Raw genomic sequence first — 21,978 nt, 5'->3', positions numbered from 1 at the left:
AAGAAGGTCATTCAGGCTCTGGAGTGCCTGAAGATTGTGGAGAAGGAGCCCAGCAGGTGAGAGAAGTGGACGCTGGGTTTGAGTCTGTGTTGTGGTGGTTTTAATAAGTGATAATGTGTTTTTGTTTTCAGCAGTGGACAGAGACTTACCCCTCAGGGCCAGAGAGACCTGGATATAAACAGGTAATACTAATAAGAAGTCTGCCTCTTTTGTGGGCAGATGGATATTGTTTTTACAAAAATGTCCAACAAGGTTTTACACTTAAGGTTGCTAACTTAAAATAAATACAAAGGTGGAAATAAAAATATGCATTTACTCTGTTATTGTGCTAAATGACGATTTTTAGGTATTCGTTATATGAGTATTTTCATATGAGAAGACCTGCTCTGCATGACAAGTATGAAGTAATTAGAGGGTTTGCTTATAAAACATGCAGTCAACAAAATACATGAAAGTGATTAAGTCTCATACTCAACACTAGTATGTAAATAATTACAAAGTAAGTAATTAATGAAAGTTTCTCAATTTCTAATAATCAGAAAAAGGTTTGTTGGTCTACTTAAATTTAACTTTGTTGTCATTGCACATTGACAGTGTAAGTAAAAGTTGTGCTAATAGTTAACATTATACATAATAACAGCTGAAAGTACAATAGAAATAGGTGTAAATTGTGAAGGTAGGAGGCAGCGCACTTTAACTATACAATTAATTTACAATAGCCAATACTAAATAAATACTGTAAAGCCGTGCAGTAAAAAGTAAAATAATCCCCCAGAAATGTATTGGAGTGGAAGCATATAGTAGCATAAAATAGAAATACTCAAGTAAAGTACAAGTACAGTAATGGTGGAAAAACTATTCAGATCCTTTACGTATGTAAAAGTACTAATATCACAATGCAAAATTAGCCTACTCCCCTACAAGTAAAAGTCCTGCAAGTCCAAGTAAAAGTACAGAAGTATCAGCATAACGGTAACATAACCGTTATGCAGATTATCACATATATTATTATAATATTATATATATATATATATATATATATATATATATATATATATATATATATACACACACAGTAGTGTTCAAAATAATATCAGTCCAATGTGACTAACCAGATTGATCCAGGTTTTTAGTATATATTTTTATTGCTTGCTTTATTGCTTGTGGCATTCAATCAGTGAGGTCATCAATTCTGTGAAAAAACAGATGTGAATCAGGTGGCCTCTATTTAAGGATGAAGCCAGCACTTGTTGAACATGCATTTCTCTTTGAAAGCCTGAGGAAAATGGGTCGTTCAAGACATTGTTCAGAAGAACAGCGTACTTTGATTAAAAAGTTGATTGGAGAGGGGAAAATTTATAAAGAGGTACAAACAATTATAGGCCATTCAGCTAAAATTATCTCCAATGCTTTAAAATGGAGAGCAAAACCAGAGACACTTGGCAGAAAATGTAAGACAACCATCAAAATGGATGGAAGAATAACCAGAATGGGAAAGGCTCAGCCAATGATCAGCTCCAGGAGGATCAAAGACAGTCTGGAGTTACCTGTAAGTGCTGTGACAGTTAGAAGACGTCTGTGTGAAGATAATCTATTTACAAGAATCCCCCGTAAAGTCCCTTTGTTAAAAAAACGGCATGTGCAGAAGAGGTTACAATTTGCCAAAGAACACATCAACTGGCCTAAAGAGAAATGGAGGAACATTTTGTGGACTGATGAGAGTAAAATTGTTCTTTTTGGGTCAAAGGGCCAGTTTGTGAGACGACCCCCAAACTCTGAATTTAAGCCACAGTACACAGTGAAGACAGTGAAGCATCATGATATGGGCATGTTTCTCCTACTATGGTGTTGGGCCTATTTATCACATACCATGGATCATGAATCAGTCAAAATACTTGAAGAGGTCATGCCCTTGAAGTGGGTGTTTCAACAAGACAATGACCCCAAACACACTAGTCAACAAGCAAAATCTTGGTTCCAAACCAACAACATTGATGTTATGGAGTGGACCTTAATCCAATTGAGAACTTGTGTGGTGACATCAAAAATGCTGTTTCTGAAGCAAAACCAAGAAATTTAAATGAATTGTGGAATGTTGTTAGATAATCTTGGAGTGGAAGTAACAGCTGAAAGGTGCCACAAGTTGGTTGACTCCATGGCACACAGATGTGAAGCAGTTATAAAAAAAACTGTGGTCATACAACTAAATATTAGTTTAGTGATTCACAGGATTGCTAAATCCTAGAAACAAAAAAGATTGTACAAAATAGTTTTGAGTTTGGAAAGTCAACGGCAGACACTGCTATTTTTTCGAACACACCCCTTTCCACTAATTGCCCAATTACACAGCCTTAAGAGTGTGCCTACTGGTACCTTGTTTGCCATGTAGCAATGAAAAATAAACTAAAAACCTGGATTAATTGGGTTAGTCACATGGGACTGCTATTATTTTGAACACTACTGTATATATATATATATATATATATATATATATGTATATATATATATATATATGTGTATATATATATATATATATATATATATACATATATATATATACATTCTTAATATATCTATATTTTTTTTAATCTAATTTCTCACTTTAACTACTTTATATACTGTTAATTTAAAAAAATATATGTCTAATTATTGTTTGGGTTTTTCATGTTAAATTTCGACCTGAAAAGTAACTAAAGATGTCAGCTAACTGTAGTGGAGTAAAAAGTACATTTTGCCTCAAAATGAAGTGGAGTAGAAGCGTGAGGTTACATAAAATGGAAATGCTCAAGTAAAGTACACGTACCTCAAAAATTGTGCTGTACTTAAACACATGTACTTAGTTACATTACATTACATAAATGTAATTTTAACCACATAAAACCATGCCGATTCGTTATCATGCTTTAGGTAAATAAAATACTACGCATATTGTTGCTTTGTCAGCACAATAACCGATGCTATCATTTGATGCAACATAAAGTGATGATAATGTAGGTGCGGGCTGGTGCGGTGCGTGTCTCCAGTGACGCTGTGTGGCTGCTTTAGCGCACGGTTGGTTGCAACGCGACAGCTCGCAGAGACGTTTTTTCCCTTATTATCACAGTGAGCTCTAACCTATACGCTCCACAATGGAGACTAAACCGATCATCACCTGCCTTAAAACCCTCCTCATCGTATACTCCTTCGTCTTTTGGGTAGGTGGCCTTTTAATATCTTCTTCTTTTAAAAAAAAAAAAAAGCATCCACCTTAATGTGTTTTTCTGTTGTGCGTGATGAAAGGGGTGGACAGTGGCAGCATCATCGACGGTATCATGCTGCCGTTTTGTGAATATAACGCTAAATAAAAATCGCAAGCTTAACCTAAGCGTTTTAAAATTTGGATATTATCGTGTTGTGTTACATAACTTGTGTTAACGTTACATATATTTTGGCTGCCGGGCGTTTTTAGTGGTGTGAGTACATAGCACACATAGCATCATGGTTGTTGTCAGTAAGCGCGGAAGAGGATGTTAACATCACCGCAACGATCTAACTCCCGTCTGATGAGACCGACGTTAAGGGCCTTGTCTGTTTGATAAGGCCCGTTATTTTCTCATCATAATATGTTCATTTTTGGCGTCGTTGCTATAGATTCTTAAAGGGACCTTGCACCTTTAGTATAAACCCCCATACAGATTCAGTTTCCATAGTACCAGTAATGACTTTAAGTGCCCAGAAAAACAGAAACACTATAGCAGTGGTGGTAGAAGTGGCATCCTTAGCTTTTATTTATAAGTGAAAATGGGGAAATCAAAGGGTAAAAAACCTCAATTACAAATCGTCACACTGTTAAAATAATCGCCTAAGTCATTTTTTGTCAAAATTGTTTTGTTTTTTTGCCTAAATCATCTCCTCATAACGCCGGCCACCTATGGTAAAATCGCCTACATCCTCAGTTGATCAGATCATGTGATTTTACCCCTTTAAGATAATGGCCTATGTCAAATGTGTGACTTAAGCGGATTTATTATGCCTAAGTCAAAATAAAATGTGACTTAGGCAATTTTTTGAACATGCCTTTGTGACTTAAGCAAGAAATGGTAACACTTTATTTTGAATGTGTCTACATAAGAGTGACATGAGCGTGTCATGAACATTAATGACACTTTGAAGTAACATTAATGCTCATGATACTTGTCATGTCATGTGTCTGACATACTTGTGTGACTCTTATGTAGACACCTTGAGAATAAAGTGTTACCATATCTTGCTTAAGTCACAAAGGCATGTTCAAAAAATTGCCTAAGTCATTTAGTTCTCTTAAGTTACATAATTTACACACAGTGTTATTACTATGCCAATAGCCATCCTTTGTTACATCCTTTTTGAGTGAAATGATCAATAAATGTCATAAGTTAAACTTTTGGTGAAGTTTTTTGTGTTTCCTGCAAAACTTAAAAAAATGACTTAGGCGATTATTTTAACAGGGTGACGAAGTGAAAGTCTCAAATAATATAGAGTAGTAGAGAATCAGCAAAAGCCCTTCATTCAAAATCTTGTAAAAGTATAAAAGTATTATCAGTGAATGTATCAAAAGTGAAATTACTCATTTTGCTGCATAATTGCACCTGTGATTGCATATTATATATTAGAAGATTACTACAACTAATGCATTAAGGTGTAAACAGCATTTTCATGTTGTAGCTGGTTGAGAGTAGTAATTGAATATTGTGATAATACTCAAATGAATTACAAATAAAAGTCCTGCATTCAAAATGTTCCTCAAGTTTACAGTACAGAATCAGCAAGTGTCTGACGTAAACATACTCTTGTTTTATACTCATGCATAAAGATGTTATCAACATTTTTATGTTATCAAGAGTGGCAATACCACTGTGTAAGTATACTCAGTTACAACTTACTGCAGTAAAAGTAAAAGTCCTGCATTCAAAATATTCTATCAGTAAAAATATTATTAAGTACTATCAGTGAATGTAGTACTCATTTTGCAGCATAAAGACTTCTGCAAGTACATATTAAAGTAGATGATTACGAGTGGATGAAACAGATTTTTTTTATGTTGTAGCTGGTTAAGGGGCAGTAATATCATAGTTTCTCAAGTAAAAGTACTCTTTTTGCAACATGTGAGTAGTAGGAGTACATTCTTTTTTTTTTAATTATTACTGATACATAAAGATGTAAGCACTATTTTTATGCTGTAGTAAAAATACCACCATGTAAAATTACTGTTAAAAGTCCTGCATTCAAAATCTTGACTAAGTAAGTAAGATGTAAGCAGCATTTTTATGTTGTAGATGGTCGAGAGTAGTAATACCACAGTGTAAAAATACTCTGTTACAAGTAAAAGACCTGCATTCAAAATCTTACTAAGTAAAAGTGTTAAGCACTAAAATATACTTAAAGTAACAAAGGTAAAACTACTCATAATCCAAAATAAACCATTTCAAAATAATTTATATTATATCACTGGATTAAAATGATCAATGGATTAATGTATAAATGCACTTTAAGGTTGCAGGCATTTCTTATAAACTGTCAGGGAGGTAAATCTATAATAATGCATAATAAATCATTAGTTGATTTATGTAAAATGGAAATATTAAAATACACCTCAGAATGACCTGCTATCAATACTTTCCTTTAAATGTTTAGTTAACATTGGACTTCTACTAGTTGTTTCTTTATTGAAACAATATTTTGAGGCTTTTTGGTCACGTTGTATAATACAACATTGTATTAAAGGCTGCAAATAATAGTTATTTTAAACGATCAATAACGCAGTCAAAAGATTTCTCAGTTTTAGATTAGAAAATAGTTTTTAAAATGGCATTCATAATCTTATAAAGGCTAAAATACCGTCGTCAAATGTTTTTTGCTGTTTTTATAATATAAAACAAAAGTTTTGTATCATGTAAATAAAGGTAAAGAAGAAAACATAAAATGTGGACATTTTTATTCTTGATAAATGACTTAAACTATTGTCAAAATAGCTTCCAGTGTTTTTAATATTTTGCAAGAAAAAGAAGAGATACTGTACCCAGGCTTTTTGTAATTTTATATTTTGGTGTAATCATCCATGTGAACTAAAAGCTGGCAAGCTTTTTTGGGAATCTATCAAATATCGGTGTGTCTCCTTTGTTTGCTGTTTTTGTCCTGCACCTGGACCCAGCTGGGGTTTGGAGCGTGTGCGCGGTCATGTCCACCTTCTCTGCATGATATTTTGACAGTCACATTTGCATAGTGAGCATTCGGCACGCCCTGTAATATCATGCAAAACACAGCACCACAAAGGCCTCATATTATACCAAAGAGTTGAATCAATACCTCTCTGGTGGATGTTTTTTGCCAAGGTCTTAAGCTGAAAAGCCTCGCTTTGATTTGAAATTCATAAAAATGCTGTATTCACAATGCTGAGCAAGCAGTATATAACAACACTCTTTTGAAGAATAGCCTCTGCTTGTATTCTCACTGTAATTAAGGCTCTTTGTAGTAAGTATCCTCAGGAGTAGAGCCAGCAGATCACTTCAGAAAGCATCTTTCAAACCAAATAAATTTACTTCCAATTTTGGGGTAAATTACTTTTGAGATTAACTTGAGAAGTGAAATAGTATTTTCATATTCCCTAATTGGATTTCAGTGGTTGGATATGCCTTTGTTTTCCTTCTGATTACCAGCGAGACTTCACATATGATCTTGCATTGTTGCAAGCAACAATGTGAATCTTAAGATATTACCACAATACTGTGTTACTAACAGTTTGACCGTATTTCTCGATTATAGGCTGCTTTCTGATAACATCCAGACACAGCTGGGGTAGCATTATCGAATCAAAACATGTGGAAGAGTTTATCCCTCCATAATGTCGTTAGGATCTGAAGAGTACTTTCTCTGTTTTCCTAAACCAACCCTCTAATATAGCAGAAGAAAGTCCTGGAGGAAACACAAGCTGAAATCTGCCTTTTAGTTTCTGTGTCCACAAAGGCTCAAAAAGCAGAGCTATGCTGTGTATCTCCCTGCACTGCAGACATGTGCCGCTGACACTGATATGAACTTTTATATTTAGTCAGGATGGGGACGTCTCTTACATTTACAGCGTCAGGTTTCAGATATCTAAAGTGTCTCACAGCTCTGTTGCTCTCTTCAACCTTGAGGGGTGAAGCAATGGAGAGGTTCGATAGCAGTGGGAGAGCCGCTTTCAATGCCGGGTCTCTGTTTCACTGTCATCGGCTTGTCGCGGCGAATAATGTCTTAAGTGTGAATAGCTGCGTCGCCATACTTTACACACAGGGACGGTTAAATGCAGAGCAGGTGGTAGAGTCTGTGTGGTGTCCTCGCCAGCATATTTTGTCATCGCACCTTCTGTTGCTTTATTAGGCCTGGGGAGGAGGAGGAGGGTGACCTGTTTTAAACTCTGTGCTGTAACCAGGGTGGCCGGCCTGGCATTGAATTTCAAACAAAACATGCAGGGAGAAGGGAGGGGGGGCTCAGCTCCAGGGAGGACGAGAAAGGGGGTCTGAGGCTGTTTGGGATGCAGCAGCACACATGAAGTCTAGATGGCTTGCTCTTGCTCCTTGGACTTAATTTCCCCATTGGCCCTAAAATGAACACTTTAGTAATGACAAGACGATTTTTTATTTGTATGCCACGGTGGCAGCTCTTAGGGGGCGAGACATTTTGTTACTGATGATGTAGGCCGTAAACAGTGAGTACATCATCAGCTGGAGGACTGTTCTCTGAAACGACAGTCTGCTCTGGCTGCAAGAATCACTGTTGATAGAAACAGTGGATGGCATTACCGACCAATCAAATCATCAACCTACAGGCCTCTAGTTTAGCTGGGGCGTGGCTGAAAAGAAGTGGCCCTTTACGTTGGAGCTGCAGCAAGTAGTCGACTGACAGAATTATTCGGCAACTCTGAGTATCAAATAATAGTTTGTACTTATTTTGTAAGCAAAAATGCCAAACATTTGATGGTTTCGGCTTCACAAATGTGAGGATTTGGTGTTTTTCTTCGTCATACTTGATAGTCAAATGAATATTTCTAACATTTGGATTGCTGGATGCACGAAAAAAGACATTTGAAGGCCTTATCTTCAGGTGTGAGAATATTAATTTCTCACAATTTTATAGGCAAAAGCCATGATCAATTATTCTGGAAAATATTTGCCAAAAAACAAGAGTTGTTTGCAGCCTTTCTTTATATTACATAACATTACAGGACTGCTTTACCCCCAAAACTGTAATTTAAATACCAATTAGTCCAGTTAATGAATTGAAGTAAATGGAGGCAAGGCTTAACAACAGCAAAAGAGCATGTGTTTACAAACTCTCACTCATCTTGTGCAGTGTAATTCCAAGTCTCATTTCATCATATGTCATCATTTATTATATGCTCAGTACGTCCCAACATATGCATCACTATTCAAGACACCTTGACCTTCTAAAACAAATGCTTTACATGCAGCTCCTTTTCAGATGTTGCAGCAATCATGTCTATGGTGTGTGGAGTGTTCAATCAAACGTTCAAAAAGTGAGAAAAAAACATGGCCTGCAGCAGAAAGGAGTTGTCCTTGCATTTGTCTTGTGAAAGCTTAGGGGGCTCCAACCCGCAGCTTGAGAACCGCTGTATTAGACCATTTGTGGGCAAGGTTGCAAATCATTGAGCGAAACTGGTTTATGGCAATATTGGATTTGTGCATCGATTTGATGAAGGACCTTTATTTGTCAGGTATTTAATTTGCTGCATTATCCATAAACAGCCATTCCTGTCTTTATTTGTTATCCGTAAACAGCTTGTCAATAAAAATATTACCTCATCAACACATATAAATATTGTGATCTAAAATGACATATCATGTACTGTAATAGAAAATCTCATCCCTATAGTCTTTTTTTTTACAATAAGAGCTAAAGGTGCTAAAGGGGTAATACTCTATATATTTGAATTTTCTTAAGATAAGTCTGTATTTCCTCAGTAAAATATATAATTAAGGGGCAAGAACAAGAGACAGTTCCTGCTTCTGACTAGTGAAAGCAGCATAAAGAATTTTTTATAGAAATAATTTAATATTAACAAAAGGTCAGATGACTGTTTAACGTGGAATATGTTCCTTGTAGGGAATTCCCACAGAGAATTATCAACCACCTCTGCAGTTTCTCTCAGCTCTGCAGAGTTTTTATTTAACTGTTATGTAAAAAGCCACAACTTTGCAAAGCATTGCGATGGCAACTTAAGACTACTGGTGAACATAGTGGAGCCTTTAGCAGATAAAGACGGGGTATTTCACTCAGGAGCTGGTGGAGACCAAAACAAAGCTTGAAATCATACCAGAAAACACAAATCCAAGTTGATGCTGATGTTGCTCTCTCTCTCTAAAAAGCGACATTTTTATACTAACACATTCATCATATGAGCTTTGTAATATTGTCATATTAGTAGTATGTGGTATTACAAATATTTCCACCTTGTTATTAGGTGATAATATGTCAGCGTTTTTTTAACAGCTGCCCCCAAGTGGCCCAAAAAATAATATACAAACCTTTGTTTAACCCGTTGCTACCGTATTTCATTTAGTATTTTTGACGAGAAAATCTTTCAATAAATATGCTTGGACTTCATAGTGCAGTTGGGTGTTTTTTTCAATAGACAGAGCCCCACAGAGCCCACACAAAGGCTTAAGAGTTTTTTTACATGCTGAACAAATGATAAACCAAACTGAAAAGCACTTTATTAATCACTTCAAGCTGTTAATTCTCTTTTCACATGAGCCGGATAGTTGACCTGTTTTCATTTGAGTGCTCTGCAAACACCTGAAAATAAACACTACACCCGTAGAGTTTATACATACACAATATGTGATGATTTACATGAAATGTGAAAATTCCTACCTTGAGAAATTGCATCCCATTTGAATCCAAAATATTGGTATGCCTATAGAAAATGTCATCTGTGCACACAGCAGCTACAGCAGCAGAGGGAACAACAGGATGAGGATTCAGATAAAGAGATTATGAAAACACTGAACAGACAACTCTTGAGACGATTTTAAATAGAAAAGCTTCTGGCACTCAGTGCTCACTATGAGGTTCAGCTAGATCAAATGTCATGCAACTGAGGATTTGTCTAACTTCCATCTACCTGCCCACCGTTCGTCAATAATACCCATTTTTACAGGTTTTGCTTATGTAATAGAAACCAAAGCTACATGCTTATGTTATAATATAACTGCAGAGACACAAATACATTAGCAACATTTCAGGAAACCAGCCATTCTAATGATCAGTTAAACACTTTTTATTACCCCGTTATGGTTGTAAACTGAATATATTTGGGTTTTGAGCATTTCTGTCAATTTATAGAACAAACAATTTAATGATGATGAAATTATTTGTGGGTTACAGCCTGGATCTGTCAGTTTAAAATATAGATTTAGCTCGTGCTTTCTATTAGGTCCTAGTGTGTGTATGTGTGTGTGTGTGTGTGTGTGTGTGTGTGTGTGTGTGTGTCTTTAACCCTTATCATTTAGCCCTCAACTGAACCTCATTTTCCTTGTGCGTTAATATGGAAATCAATGTGTGGATCTTTGCATGAGACATGATCAAGGTTAGCCGTTATGCACAGCTAGTAGTAGACATTCTCAAACCACCTCGCTGTGTTTGATCTTAAAGGACTCCTTATACCTGTGGTTAAACTGTGACTAAATCCAGAACAATATAGCAGTCAAAGGGCAGACTGGTGATTTGTCACAGTGAAAAACCTTGGCCCGATTATTACGTGCACTGCACACCCTGCCAATGGGGCAAAGTTTAAATGTTGTTAATACAGTCATTAACCTGCAGAGACTTGTTTAAGTTACAGTGAAGGAGGGGACATGACAACTAGGGCTGCACAATTAATCAATATTTTATCAAAACTGCAAAATATACTAGTACAATATCCAAATTGCAGGAGGGGTAATTGTTAAAGGGGCTGTACACAACATTCAGATCATTAAAATAGCAATAAACAAACATTTACCAGTCGTGAAATGAAACTAAGTATATTTTCCAGATACTTAAGTTCAGTTTTGAGGCAAATATTGTACTTTTTACTCCACTACATTTAGCCAACAGTTTACAGTTACTTTTCCGGTCGAGATTTAGCATAAAAACATGATACATTTATAATGATTAGACTTTTTTTTTTTTTTATTAAACCTCATCCCAGTATATTAAGTTATTAAAATGAGCTCTACCTTGACAAAATTAAAATGCTGCTTACATTAAAGCATCAATAATAATAATCCAATAAAATATTTGGAATAAATATAACAATGAGTTGCGGCCATTCTGAATGAAGAGTACTTGTGTAATTTTACTAGAAAGTTCTGAATGAAGTAATTTTACTTGTAGTGGAGTAATATCACAGTGTGGTATTAGTACTTTTACTTAATTAAGGAGTCTGAATACTTTTCCCACTACTTCCATATACTTTATAATGATGTCCTGATTACAGAATAAAGTATTGCAGTACTGTATGAAGAGAAATATTTTTTTTATTATTGTTGTTAATCACTGTATTATTGTCCTTTTTGCGTAATATGACATTAAGCTTCAGGACATTGTTGACTAATTGTTAGAGGGAACTTTTATTCAAAGAGCCAATCTGATGGTGTTGCCATTACAGTCATACTGGCTCATTTTCCTGCTGAGAGCTGAGCGTGTTCTTCTCCTCAGTTTTCGAGGTTTTCAGGGTGCACAGAGACATTTTGTACAGACTGCTCCCTCTCTAGTCAGAGGGCCTGGCAGCAGGACGGCAAACAGCCTCCTCTTGGAAAGGAGGGAGGGTAGGATGATAAGTTGGCTGTCGCTAGAGTCAGATCATCAGCAGCCGTTCCACACCCCGCTCTCTTTCCAATGCCAGTAAGAAATACCCAGCTGAGACACACGCCGCTTCAGCTGCCTCGTACAACACCCTCTTTCATGCGCAGCCTTCATTTGAAATGCTAAGATAGGCGCAACAGGAGGAAGCGTCTCGCCTCGGATCAAAGAGCTTCTTTGATATGTCCCCTCTTCTTTCCCTCTCTGTCTTTCTGTGTGTGTGTGTGTGCAGGCATATTCATAAAGCAGGTGATTGCTATCCCGCACAGCAGATAAATTTGTGTCTTCTGTCTGCTGTCTCCTCCTCCTTACTCTAATTGCTCTGCTTTTTTGTTCCACCTTGATCCTCTTTCTCCTCCTCCCCCCGCCACGGCTGCTAAAACACAGCTATTGTAATCTTGCAGAAGTGCAGAGATAAAGGCCCGTTCTCTGCTTTCATTCTGTTTCCTGTGTCTCTCTTGTTACATCCATCTCTCCAATCCCCACCCTCTAGATAACAGGAGCCATCCTGCTGGCAGTGGGAGTATGGGGGAAGTTGATGCTGGGTCCGTACATCTCTCTGATAGCCGACAACTCTACCAATGCTCCGTACGTGCTCATCGGCACCGGGACCGTCATCATCGTTTTCGGCCTGTTTGGATGCTTCGCCACCTGCAGAGGAAGCCCATGGATGCTGAAGCTGGTGAGAGGCTGTCGGGAGGAGGGGTGAGGTGTAATGTTGCGAGGAGAGAGGCTGGTTAATTAGCCTCAGGTCACGTGATAAAGGGAATAATGGTTGACCTCTGTCCTGTGGAGAGGGATCAGAAATCCAATAGATGCTGCAGGGCACTTTGTTCGGTTAATGGTGGTCAAGTGAGTGTGTTAGTGTGTGTGTGTTTGTGTGTGTGCGTGTAGACATAGGCAAATGATATACTCATGCATAGGTTTTTCATGCAAACTATTTCCCTTTATCTTCTTCTCCCTCTGTAGTATGCCATGTTTCTCTCGCTCGTCTTCCTCGCTGAGTTAGTGGCTGGGATCTCTGGATTTGTGTTTCGCCATGAGGTCAGCATGCAATACACCAAGTAGCAACTTTTTAAGTCTCAAAGTAAAGCTGCGTAAAGCGCTCTTACACTGTGAATGTGTGTGTGTGATTATGTGTTTGCATGCTGCAGATAAAGGGAACCTTTCACAGGACATACACTGACGCGGTCCTGAACTACAACGCTGAGGATGAGGCGAGCCGTGCTGTTGATAACTTGCAGCACAAGGTAAGTCCCCATGAAACGAAAGCTCTAACAGCAAAACCAAAACACAACCCTGAAAAAGCTCAAGGGCTGATTTTTTTTTTTTTTGTAAGAGTATGCCAACTCCTGCATACCAATGACAGGACTTCCATTTTCATTCGTAGAGCATCTTTTTGAAACTGAGATTAGTCGACTTTGTTGTTTGGTCTACTTTTAAATCTTTAGATAGTCAATATTGCAACTAGTAATTATATATTTTCCTTACTAGCAACTAAAATGAATGTATGCTATTAACAAGTGTCACTTATGTGTTATTAAAGCCTAATATAGCTTATTTCTCATGCTGTGTTGTTGTCTTAGAAATTTTTATTTTCAGTCATTAAATATGTTTAAAACAACAGTTGAAAATAGTCTAAATAAATACAAGATTTATAAAAATGATTCAAGTATATTATTATTTACTACAGTGCTCAGCTCTTTTAGGAAATGATTTAGCCTTTTTTATTTTATTAAACTTTTTTTTTATGAAAATGTATGTCTTCAATAAGATCCAATAGGGGTTGAGTGCAACAGACAAGGTAGTGGAGTTCAGAACTACCCAGAGACAGACTGGCATGTTGTTTGTTTTGGTCTTCACATAGGATTTGTTCACAATGAGAAAAAAATTAAATAATACAAGACTGTTTTTTTTTTAAATTCCCATCTGCTTTCTCCTTTTTTTCTGTGCGTTTCTAGCTGCGTTGCTGTGGAGTGTATAACTACACCAGCTGGTTCGGCAGTGTGTATTACCCATCCAACGGCATTCCTGCCAGCTGCTGCTTTAACTCTTCTGACTGCAACCCAGAAGACCTCCGCAATACAACTCTAGCCCCGAGCAAGGTCTACCACCAGGTCAGTTTCTCATTGTCTGCAAGGTACTTAATGTAGTCAATGAATCTATCTGACAGGCCCTCATTTACCTTTTCAAACCATCTCCCTCTTCCAAACACTAACCGCTGCCTCAGATAATGTCCCAGATGTTGCCCCTTATTTGCACATATAACACATCCTTGAACACTCTGCAAACTAACCTGCCCCCTGTGTTTCAGGGCTGCTACGAGCTGGTCACTTCATTCATGGAGACCAACATGGCCATTATTGCAGGAGTGACGTTCGGGATTGCCTTCTCACAGGTAAGAGTTGGAAGAGTTTTGAGGTGGTATGGTGTTTTAGCATAAAAAAATTTGTGTTATTATTGAATTATAATTGTTATTTCTAAGAAAGAATCATACACGTTATATATTCCATTGTATTCTGCTGGCCAGCTTTGGCTTGACTGGAAATCTAGTGGATTGTTTAATAGGGAAAAAAAGATGCTTAATGGGCCTTTTTAGCGGAAGACATTTTCTCATGAAGAAAAAGCGCGGCTGTAAATCATAAAATAAATGATGGCCGAATTCTATGTAGCTGCTTCAGTTTCAGGGTCGTAGTATTGTGCATGCTGGCTCACTGTCACACTTTCAAGGTTTACTCAGACACTTGAACTGAAGAATGTTGTACAACTATGACAGATCAAATCTCTGCTGTGAAAAAGGCCCACTAAATGAAACAAATACCTGAGTAAATTGATTCTGAGATAATATCAATCCAAATATTTTTGAACCCCAAACATGACATAAACACAAGCCCTTTTTCTGTCTGTCTTTCAGCTGATTGGCATGTTGCTGGCCTGCTGTCTGTCCAGGATCATCACAGCCAATCAGTACGAGATGGTTTAGCTGATGTGACGTGGCAGGTGAGAAACATTAACAGATGCACGCACACACACATTTAGAGTTAAAGCTGCTATAATCTAAATGTTTATACTAACCCTAGAGGATAATTGGGCAGATTTTGTATCTGATTTGCCCCTCTAGACAGATGTTCCTGATTTGGGATTGGTCTGAACAGATTATCTTCCCAAACTAGCCTTTATTAGTCGTAGAGTTTACAGACAACATATTAATTGAATCTGTCTTTTTGTATGCTTTTTGGGATTTTAAAAACCTAGTATGCAACAGGCTTAAGAAGCTAGGTGATGAACTTAGTGGCTCATTTAGCAACAGTAGAGCCAAATATTTCCCTTAGAAGTTGGTTATTGCCCTTACATTCGTCACCTCTGCAGGAACACAACTCCAAATAAATACAAATATTGATTTGTGTTTGCTGGATGTGTACAAAGGCAACTGTTTGCAAACATTTTCATCATAACTTTCTATGATGATAGTAGTAAGGTGAAGTGTGCTTTTGCTACCCCCAAGTGGCCATAAATATCAATAGATGGTTGTAGTCATGCACATTTATCTCTCCTTTCTTTGTGTTTTGGTTTCTCTTTAGGGAGATGGAGAGAAGAAGAGAGAAAGAGCCTTGACACACGACGAGGGTAAATTCCTGAAACACTATCACACATCTAAATTGGAATTTACCTGCCTCCGTCTCTCTGCCTGTGATCTCAATGTAATATCTCCATGTATCTTACTGTAAAGCACCATTCCTCGACTCACTGCTGTTGCATCAAAGCGTTCTGTACCACACATCCCACCGCTGCTTGATGTAGAAGTTGCTCATTGGCACATATCTCGGATCAGTACGGCCTACAACAAGAAGATAGAACAGAGTCGTCAGAGTTGACGGCGGTGTTGGTCTCAGATAGGCGATTGGGTGAAACTTTGCTTCTCAGTTGGCTGCAGCATGCCCCACCGACCGTCATCAGAAGACCACTGCACATCTTTGTACAGAATGACATTACTAAAGCTCGAAAGTAATACTTTATTAGATAGGTTTAGTTTTGCATTTGACTTTGCTATTGCTCACCATTGTATATTCCTATAGTTGTGACTTTTTTGTGAACTGATCATGTGTACTGAGGAGGATATTTTAAGTTTATATGAAAAATGATGAAAGTCACAAAGGAGAGAAAATTGAGAATTCTTTTAGTATTTTTACCTGTAGATGAGGCACAATATGTTTTTGACCTGATAATTTAATCAAAAAGCAGATTATGATGTAGATTTCATCTTAAATTTGTACTTTACTAATGTTTCAATTAAGGCTTTAGTCCAAACATCCCTAGTAACTTAAAGCAACACCCTAATCTACAGCTCCTACATACTGTTTTTGAGGGGAAAGAAATCTATTTCCCAAGAAAAATGAACAATGTCAGTGGTCGAACAAATCTGTTACAATATAGATTGAAGGCTGGGTCACACCAGAAAGTGATGCTATAATATCTCTTACACAAACTTGACAATATGTCAGTTTAACAGTTAAACTGTTTATTCAGAAGATGGAGTCTCCTGTCTCATAACTGTCTGTAAGACCATTTTGTGGAGCAATCTCTTCTCCGTCAAAGGGCGCGCAAATAAAAATGGATGTTCCAACACAGCTAATGTACAACAATAGCTTCAGTGTTGGCACTCTCTTGTTCCCTTAAAGGTCAGTACTGGAAATACATCCGTCAAGACAACTTGTTATTGGTCAACAGTGCAAATTTGCTTGTCAAAGTTCATCTCAGTGCTAACTTAGCCTTGAGTTCATTAAAATAAATTGATTTCCCCACGAAATTCAGTTTTAAATGCATGTGTGACCCGGCCATTCTATGCCTCTAAATCAAGCCAGTTGACACTTAATTACCTTTAAGGATGTATGCTTCAAATGATGTACTTTGTATGTAATGATGTACTTTGTAAGTGTCGTCTAAAGGCAAAAGTGTGTATAGCTGTTTGGAACGGCCACACTTGAAGGAAGGATGAAGATAGATAGATAGATAGATAGATAGATAGATAGATAGATAGATAGATAGATAGATAGATAGATAGATAGATAGATGGATAGATAGATAGATAGATAGATAGATAGATAGATAGATAGATAGATAGATAGATAGATAGATAGATAGATAGATAGATAGATAGATAGATAGATTAAAAAAAAGAATAGAAAAGAATAGAGAAGCTTGGATTACAACACACATGGGGGGAGCGTGACTTCATTCTCTGGTCAGGATGCCATACAGCACTTTTAAATCCTGCCAAATTTGACACCTCCACACACCTGGCCAGTTTGGGTGCATCGTGTGGTCACTGGATCCCGCTGGACAATCCAACAAGCACTTCATTTGAAGCATACTGACACCTTAGTAATTTTTCAGTACCTGACTTTCTGGTTTATGTAAAAGTTATTGATTAAATTACTAAAATGTCAAGTTTAAACTGTGAGGAGCAATTTAAGACCTGCTAAAAATCTTGTTTTTGTCGACCTCTAGGGCTTCTCACCTTGTTGCAGTGATGTAAATCAGAGACTATATTTTATTGCACAAAATATTTGGGTTTTATCCTGAAAAAGTCAAGATTCCTATGAAGTTCTTTACACGGTAATGGAATATTAATATTCCACTAATATTCTTGTTTGCATGTAACCATGCATACGCCGATTAATGTGTTATACATGCACCTTCTTGAAAAGGTCACAGTTGCGATATTTGCACATTTCCAAAAACCTGTTGATATCCAAGTCCTTTATCATTTTTTCCCTTCCGATTCGAATTGTGGGCTTTTCTTTTGGGCATGCATCTCAATGCAGTCTTGCAAACCGGTGGCTAGTTGGTTTGTTAACAAAAAACATTGGAATGCAAAGAGCTGATTGTAAACAAGCAGGAGGCTGTGTCTCTCATACTGTGGTAAAAAGCCTTTATGAATGTGCTGCAAAAATATCCAAAGAATGCTCCTAAAACCTGAATAACGAAAACTTTCACAGCATGATTTGTGTGATATATTATGAAAAAATAAACGTTAAGATCACTGTTTCAAACACATAATTTGTGCATTTCCAACATGTTGTGATTGTCACTTTTTACAAGCATGTTTTAAACACATAGTTAATATTGTGAAACTGTTAGGTTTAGGCACCAAAACCACTTTGCTAAGATGAGTAAAAAGGAACAGGGATAGGCTTAACTTATCTCCTGACATAACTTCCAATAGTGGGACAGGAACACTGGTCCATTATTTCAAAATCCTGTGTTTGTTTGGACAATCCACCTCCCATTCCACCCACCCGTGAAGGTACCTACAAATGGCAAAAATACTTAAGAAATAACTAGGAACCATTCATGTGAACAGCCTGCAATATCGGAAAAGCCTACATTTTAAATAAGGCCCTTCAGAATATCGAAACCAAATATGATATGAAAATGACCCCTACTACATTCAGAATATGGGTATTGTTCAGAATAATAGTGGAATATTATGTGCATGTAAACATAGTCACTGTTGAGTGTGGTTAAAGCTGCAACAAAACAAGGATTCTTGGTGTTGACAAGCTCTTAATTCAGCAGAGGTCACTTAAACAGGGATTTTCAGCCGGTTAGGGTCATATCAAATCATATCCTGGTGGAATATAATGCCCACTGTGTGTTATAGTGAGAGAAGTCAACATGACGGATATAAGCAGGACTCCAACAGTGTTGATCTAGTATTTACAGTATTCTATGTAGTGCATAATCACGCCACCATCATCATCGCCATCATCGTCATCACCTGTAGATATTTATGGGAAATGTAATTTATATGATGTAATGTTTCTCATTCTAATATACTAATCAGTATACATGTTGTGTCGCAGTTTTGATTCCGCACTTTGTGCTGTTAATCTGTATTTGTTTGATAGTTTGTAGGAAACTCGCACTGGAAAAAATTACTTGTGGCCAATGTTTCGTTGACTGTAACGTGCATTATGTAGCTGTATATTTATTATGGTTTGGTTGGCATTGAGTTTACAGTTTCACTAAGTGATTTTCTATCTCTCTTTCAGTGTGTGTGTGTGTGTGTGTGTGTGTGTGTGTGTGTGTGTGTGTGTGTGTGTGAGTGTGTATGATTTTATTTGACTGTCTCTTTAACCTTAATTGTGTATTTTCCGTGTGTGTATGTGTGTGTGTGTGTGTGTGTGAGAGAGAGAGAGAGAGAGAGAGAGAGAGAGAGAGAGAGAGAGAGTCTAGATTTTGTGGATCCTGCTGTATTCAACTTTGGTCAGTATTTGGTTGTGGCTTTTCAAACTTTATTGCTTTTAAAGCTGTATATTTATTTAGAGAATGTATGTTTTACAACACTCAAACTTTTTTTCCTTACCCAAACTGATATTGTCCTGTAAATACTAAATTGTAATACCATCCAGCTTACACAAGGGGTCACCAGACACTCAAAAAGAACTGCACCATGCTGTCTACTATTGACTAAGTCACCATCAGTGGTCTTATTATCAATAAATATACAGAATAACAGTTGTGTTTGGTGTCTGTTCCTTTTTTGGTGGTGTAGATTTTAAATGTAGAGTTAAATAGGTGTCATATTACATGTATTTACAAAACCTGGTCACTTCAAATGTTACACGGAACTGCTTCTGTTAAACCTCTGTTAAATATGTAGTTTTCTGCTGCCAAACAATGGCGACGTTGTAAAGTAGTATGGGATCATGGGAGATTCCTTCAGTGTTGCTTGTTCAGGAGATTTTTCCTGGGAGCAGAATTATCTACAGAGGTCTCTTCCTCTTCGAAACTAACAGACCAGGAGATTGAAACCAGTAAAAACACTGAATAAAGCATTTTCACGTTAAAAATCAGTGTTTCTGTGATCAAAGGCATCCTGGAGGGGCTGCAAGTTGAGCTGCTACTGTAAGTTTTTAACTACATAGGAAACAGTCTCATTTTTAATACTGGTGCATCTTTAGAATGTAAATCAGCAAACAAGAACATCATGGTAAAGACTAACTATTTCTATGCAGGCGCCGGGTTGCCAACAGCAGGTGAAAAGCTCCATGAGCTCAATGTCACAGTAAAGTTGACCTTTGACCCTTTGAATATAAAATGTCATCACTTCACCATTTTATCCTATAAGATGTTTGTTTGGATACTTTTTTTTTTTTTTTTTACAAGTAGCACATAATTTAAACAATTTTGAAGTCAACTAAATCTTTAAGTAGTGCTTTTAATTTGTAACAGTGAGTTTGTTGGTTCTCTGTAAGTGGTTTTGTTTATGGTTCTTACAGCTCTTCTTTTGAAGGATTTTAAATTCACAAAGTGAACAGAAACACAAAAACAATAGATGTTGGACTAAACTGCTAATTTCATTAAAGAGTTCATTACATTCTATATAACCTGCACAGCATATGACACCCTCCAACCTGGGTGAGAAAAACTTTAATCATGGGGAAAACTGGAAGAAACCTCAAGGGGGATCCCTCTTCCAGGACAGACTGACATGCATTAGATGTTGTGGCAGATTATCTGGGTTACCGCAGGGATGTAAAAACAACAGATTGACACTATAATACTGACAGTGTGACAACAACCTGATACTGAGATTCAGACAACAAAGAGAAAACAGGCTGTCACTTCTGCCAGCAAGAAGTGAAGACAAAGCAACACCATCTGCTTTACTGCATCCTGTAAGAAGACATAGGAACCAAGTTTTTATTTTTTACTAAAATAAAAGACAAATACTAAGAACTTGACAGAGTTTCAGGACAAAACAAAATTCCCCATTTACTTGAGAATAAATTGACTTTTGACAGGCAGAACAACACAAAAACTCTACTGACTCACACTTCTTTAAAATCGGCCTCCATTTTTTATTCTCCTGTCTTTTGTGGTTTTCACAGTTGCCATTATTTGACACCTCATTTTATCATATTTAGACATAACAATTTATCTATTTGTTTTTATTTTCTGTTATTTGTATGTAACAATAATTTGTTTTCATCAAGGAATTGGCTTACTCTGTATTTTTAAAAAGGAAATTAAAGACCCACCTTTTTAATCTGGCTTTTAATTTGGAGTAGTTATAGCCTAAATTTTGAAGTTTTAATTATTCTTTTCTCACATTTTTTTAGCCCTTATGTTCATCTTTTTTTTATTTTGGGGGGGTAACATTTTATTGTTTTAATATGGTAATAGTTAAGTAGTTAATCGGTTATAGTAATGTATGGTAGACACGCTTTTGTCGTTGTTAACATGTTGCAGAGACTGAATTAATGTTTTAAAAAAATCAAGTAGAAAAACTTTTAAACTGGGGGGTGATTATAAACATCCTCTGAGGCTGGTTTACTGTATGACATCACTGAGTACCGTGGTCCTCCACGTGAGGGCGCTTCGGTATCAGCGGAAAACGGAGCTGTGGAGGAAAAGAGGGAAAGCCGCGAATGCGTGTCGTGTGTGTGTGTGTGTGTGTGTGTGTGTGTGTGTGTGTGTGTGTGTGTGTGTGTGTGTGTGTGTGTCCGGAGATAAATGGAGCACCACACACACATTCTCCGGCTCTCCTCTTGCGCTGCTGCGGGTTGAATCGGAAACAAGGCCGGGAAAGCGGTGGAAAAGACCGGTGAGAGAGGCTGTTTGGCTCGGGGAGATCGCGCTAACGGGGCTCGCTCCAATCTCGTTACGCAAATTACCGGCAGAGCGGCGCGGCAGTGGGTCCGTTAATGGAGCGTGCGTGCCGCTGGCTCCCGCGCACTGCCCCCCCTCCTGCGCTCCTCATCCGCCTCCCGAATACACTTAATGGGTGATAGGCGAGAGGAGGCATCCGCCGGGGAAGCGCTATCACTCACTCACACACACACACACACACACACGAACCCGGACTGAAGAGTGTTCATGTGCAGCCAGAGAAGAGAAGCTGTTTGCAACCACTACATTTTAAACAAACAACAAAAATAGCACATTTCCCCTCTGTTTCTTACACAAATGCCAACAAATACTGAAATTAAAATGTTTCTCATGTAATCATATATGAAACAGGTGATATAGCTGCAGGCACGCGCAGGTAGCTTGCACTTTGATGTCCAAAGTGCCATTTAATATTTTTTTTATTTATTTAGCCTATTGCGA

General features: G+C 37.4%; 1 protein-coding gene across 1 annotated transcript; it reads left to right on the top strand.

Annotated features, from left to right (window-relative positions):
* The first annotated feature begins 3,038 nt into the window (after positions 1-3,038).
* On the top strand, positions 3,039-19,380 carry tspan7b (tetraspanin 7b). The gene is made up of 8 exons (XM_059343115.1): positions 3,039-3,194; positions 12,353-12,541; positions 12,829-12,903; positions 13,014-13,109; positions 13,821-13,976; positions 14,174-14,257; positions 14,774-14,859; positions 15,441-19,380. Exons 1-7 carry the CDS (start codon positions 3,129-3,131, stop codon positions 14,840-14,842), a joined length of 735 nt encoding a protein of 244 aa, XP_059199098.1. The 5' UTR covers positions 3,039-3,128; the 3' UTR covers positions 14,843-14,859; positions 15,441-19,380.
* Positions 19,381-21,978: the final 2,598 nt, after the last annotated feature.

Source organism: Centropristis striata, chromosome 10 (assembly GCF_030273125.1).
Source record: "Centropristis striata isolate RG_2023a ecotype Rhode Island chromosome 10, C.striata_1.0, whole genome shotgun sequence".
Classification (NCBI taxonomy): Eukaryota; Metazoa; Chordata; class Actinopteri; order Perciformes; family Serranidae; genus Centropristis; species Centropristis striata.
The sequence above is the reverse complement of the archived record's forward strand: the minus strand, read 5'-3'. Positions and strand labels throughout refer to the sequence as shown.

Excerpts from the sequence above, each read along its gene's own strand:
- tspan7b (XM_059343115.1), top strand. The coding sequence starts at position 3,129 with ATGGAGACTAAACCGATCATCACCTGCCTTAAAACCCTCCTCATCGTA. Across the intron at positions 3,195-12,352 it reads TATACTCCTTCGTCTTTTGG|ATAACAGGAGCCATCCTGCT; the intron begins GTAGGTGGCCTT and ends CCCACCCTCTAG. Across the intron at positions 12,542-12,828 it reads GCCCATGGATGCTGAAGCTG|TATGCCATGTTTCTCTCGCT; the intron begins GTGAGAGGCTGT and ends CTCCCTCTGTAG.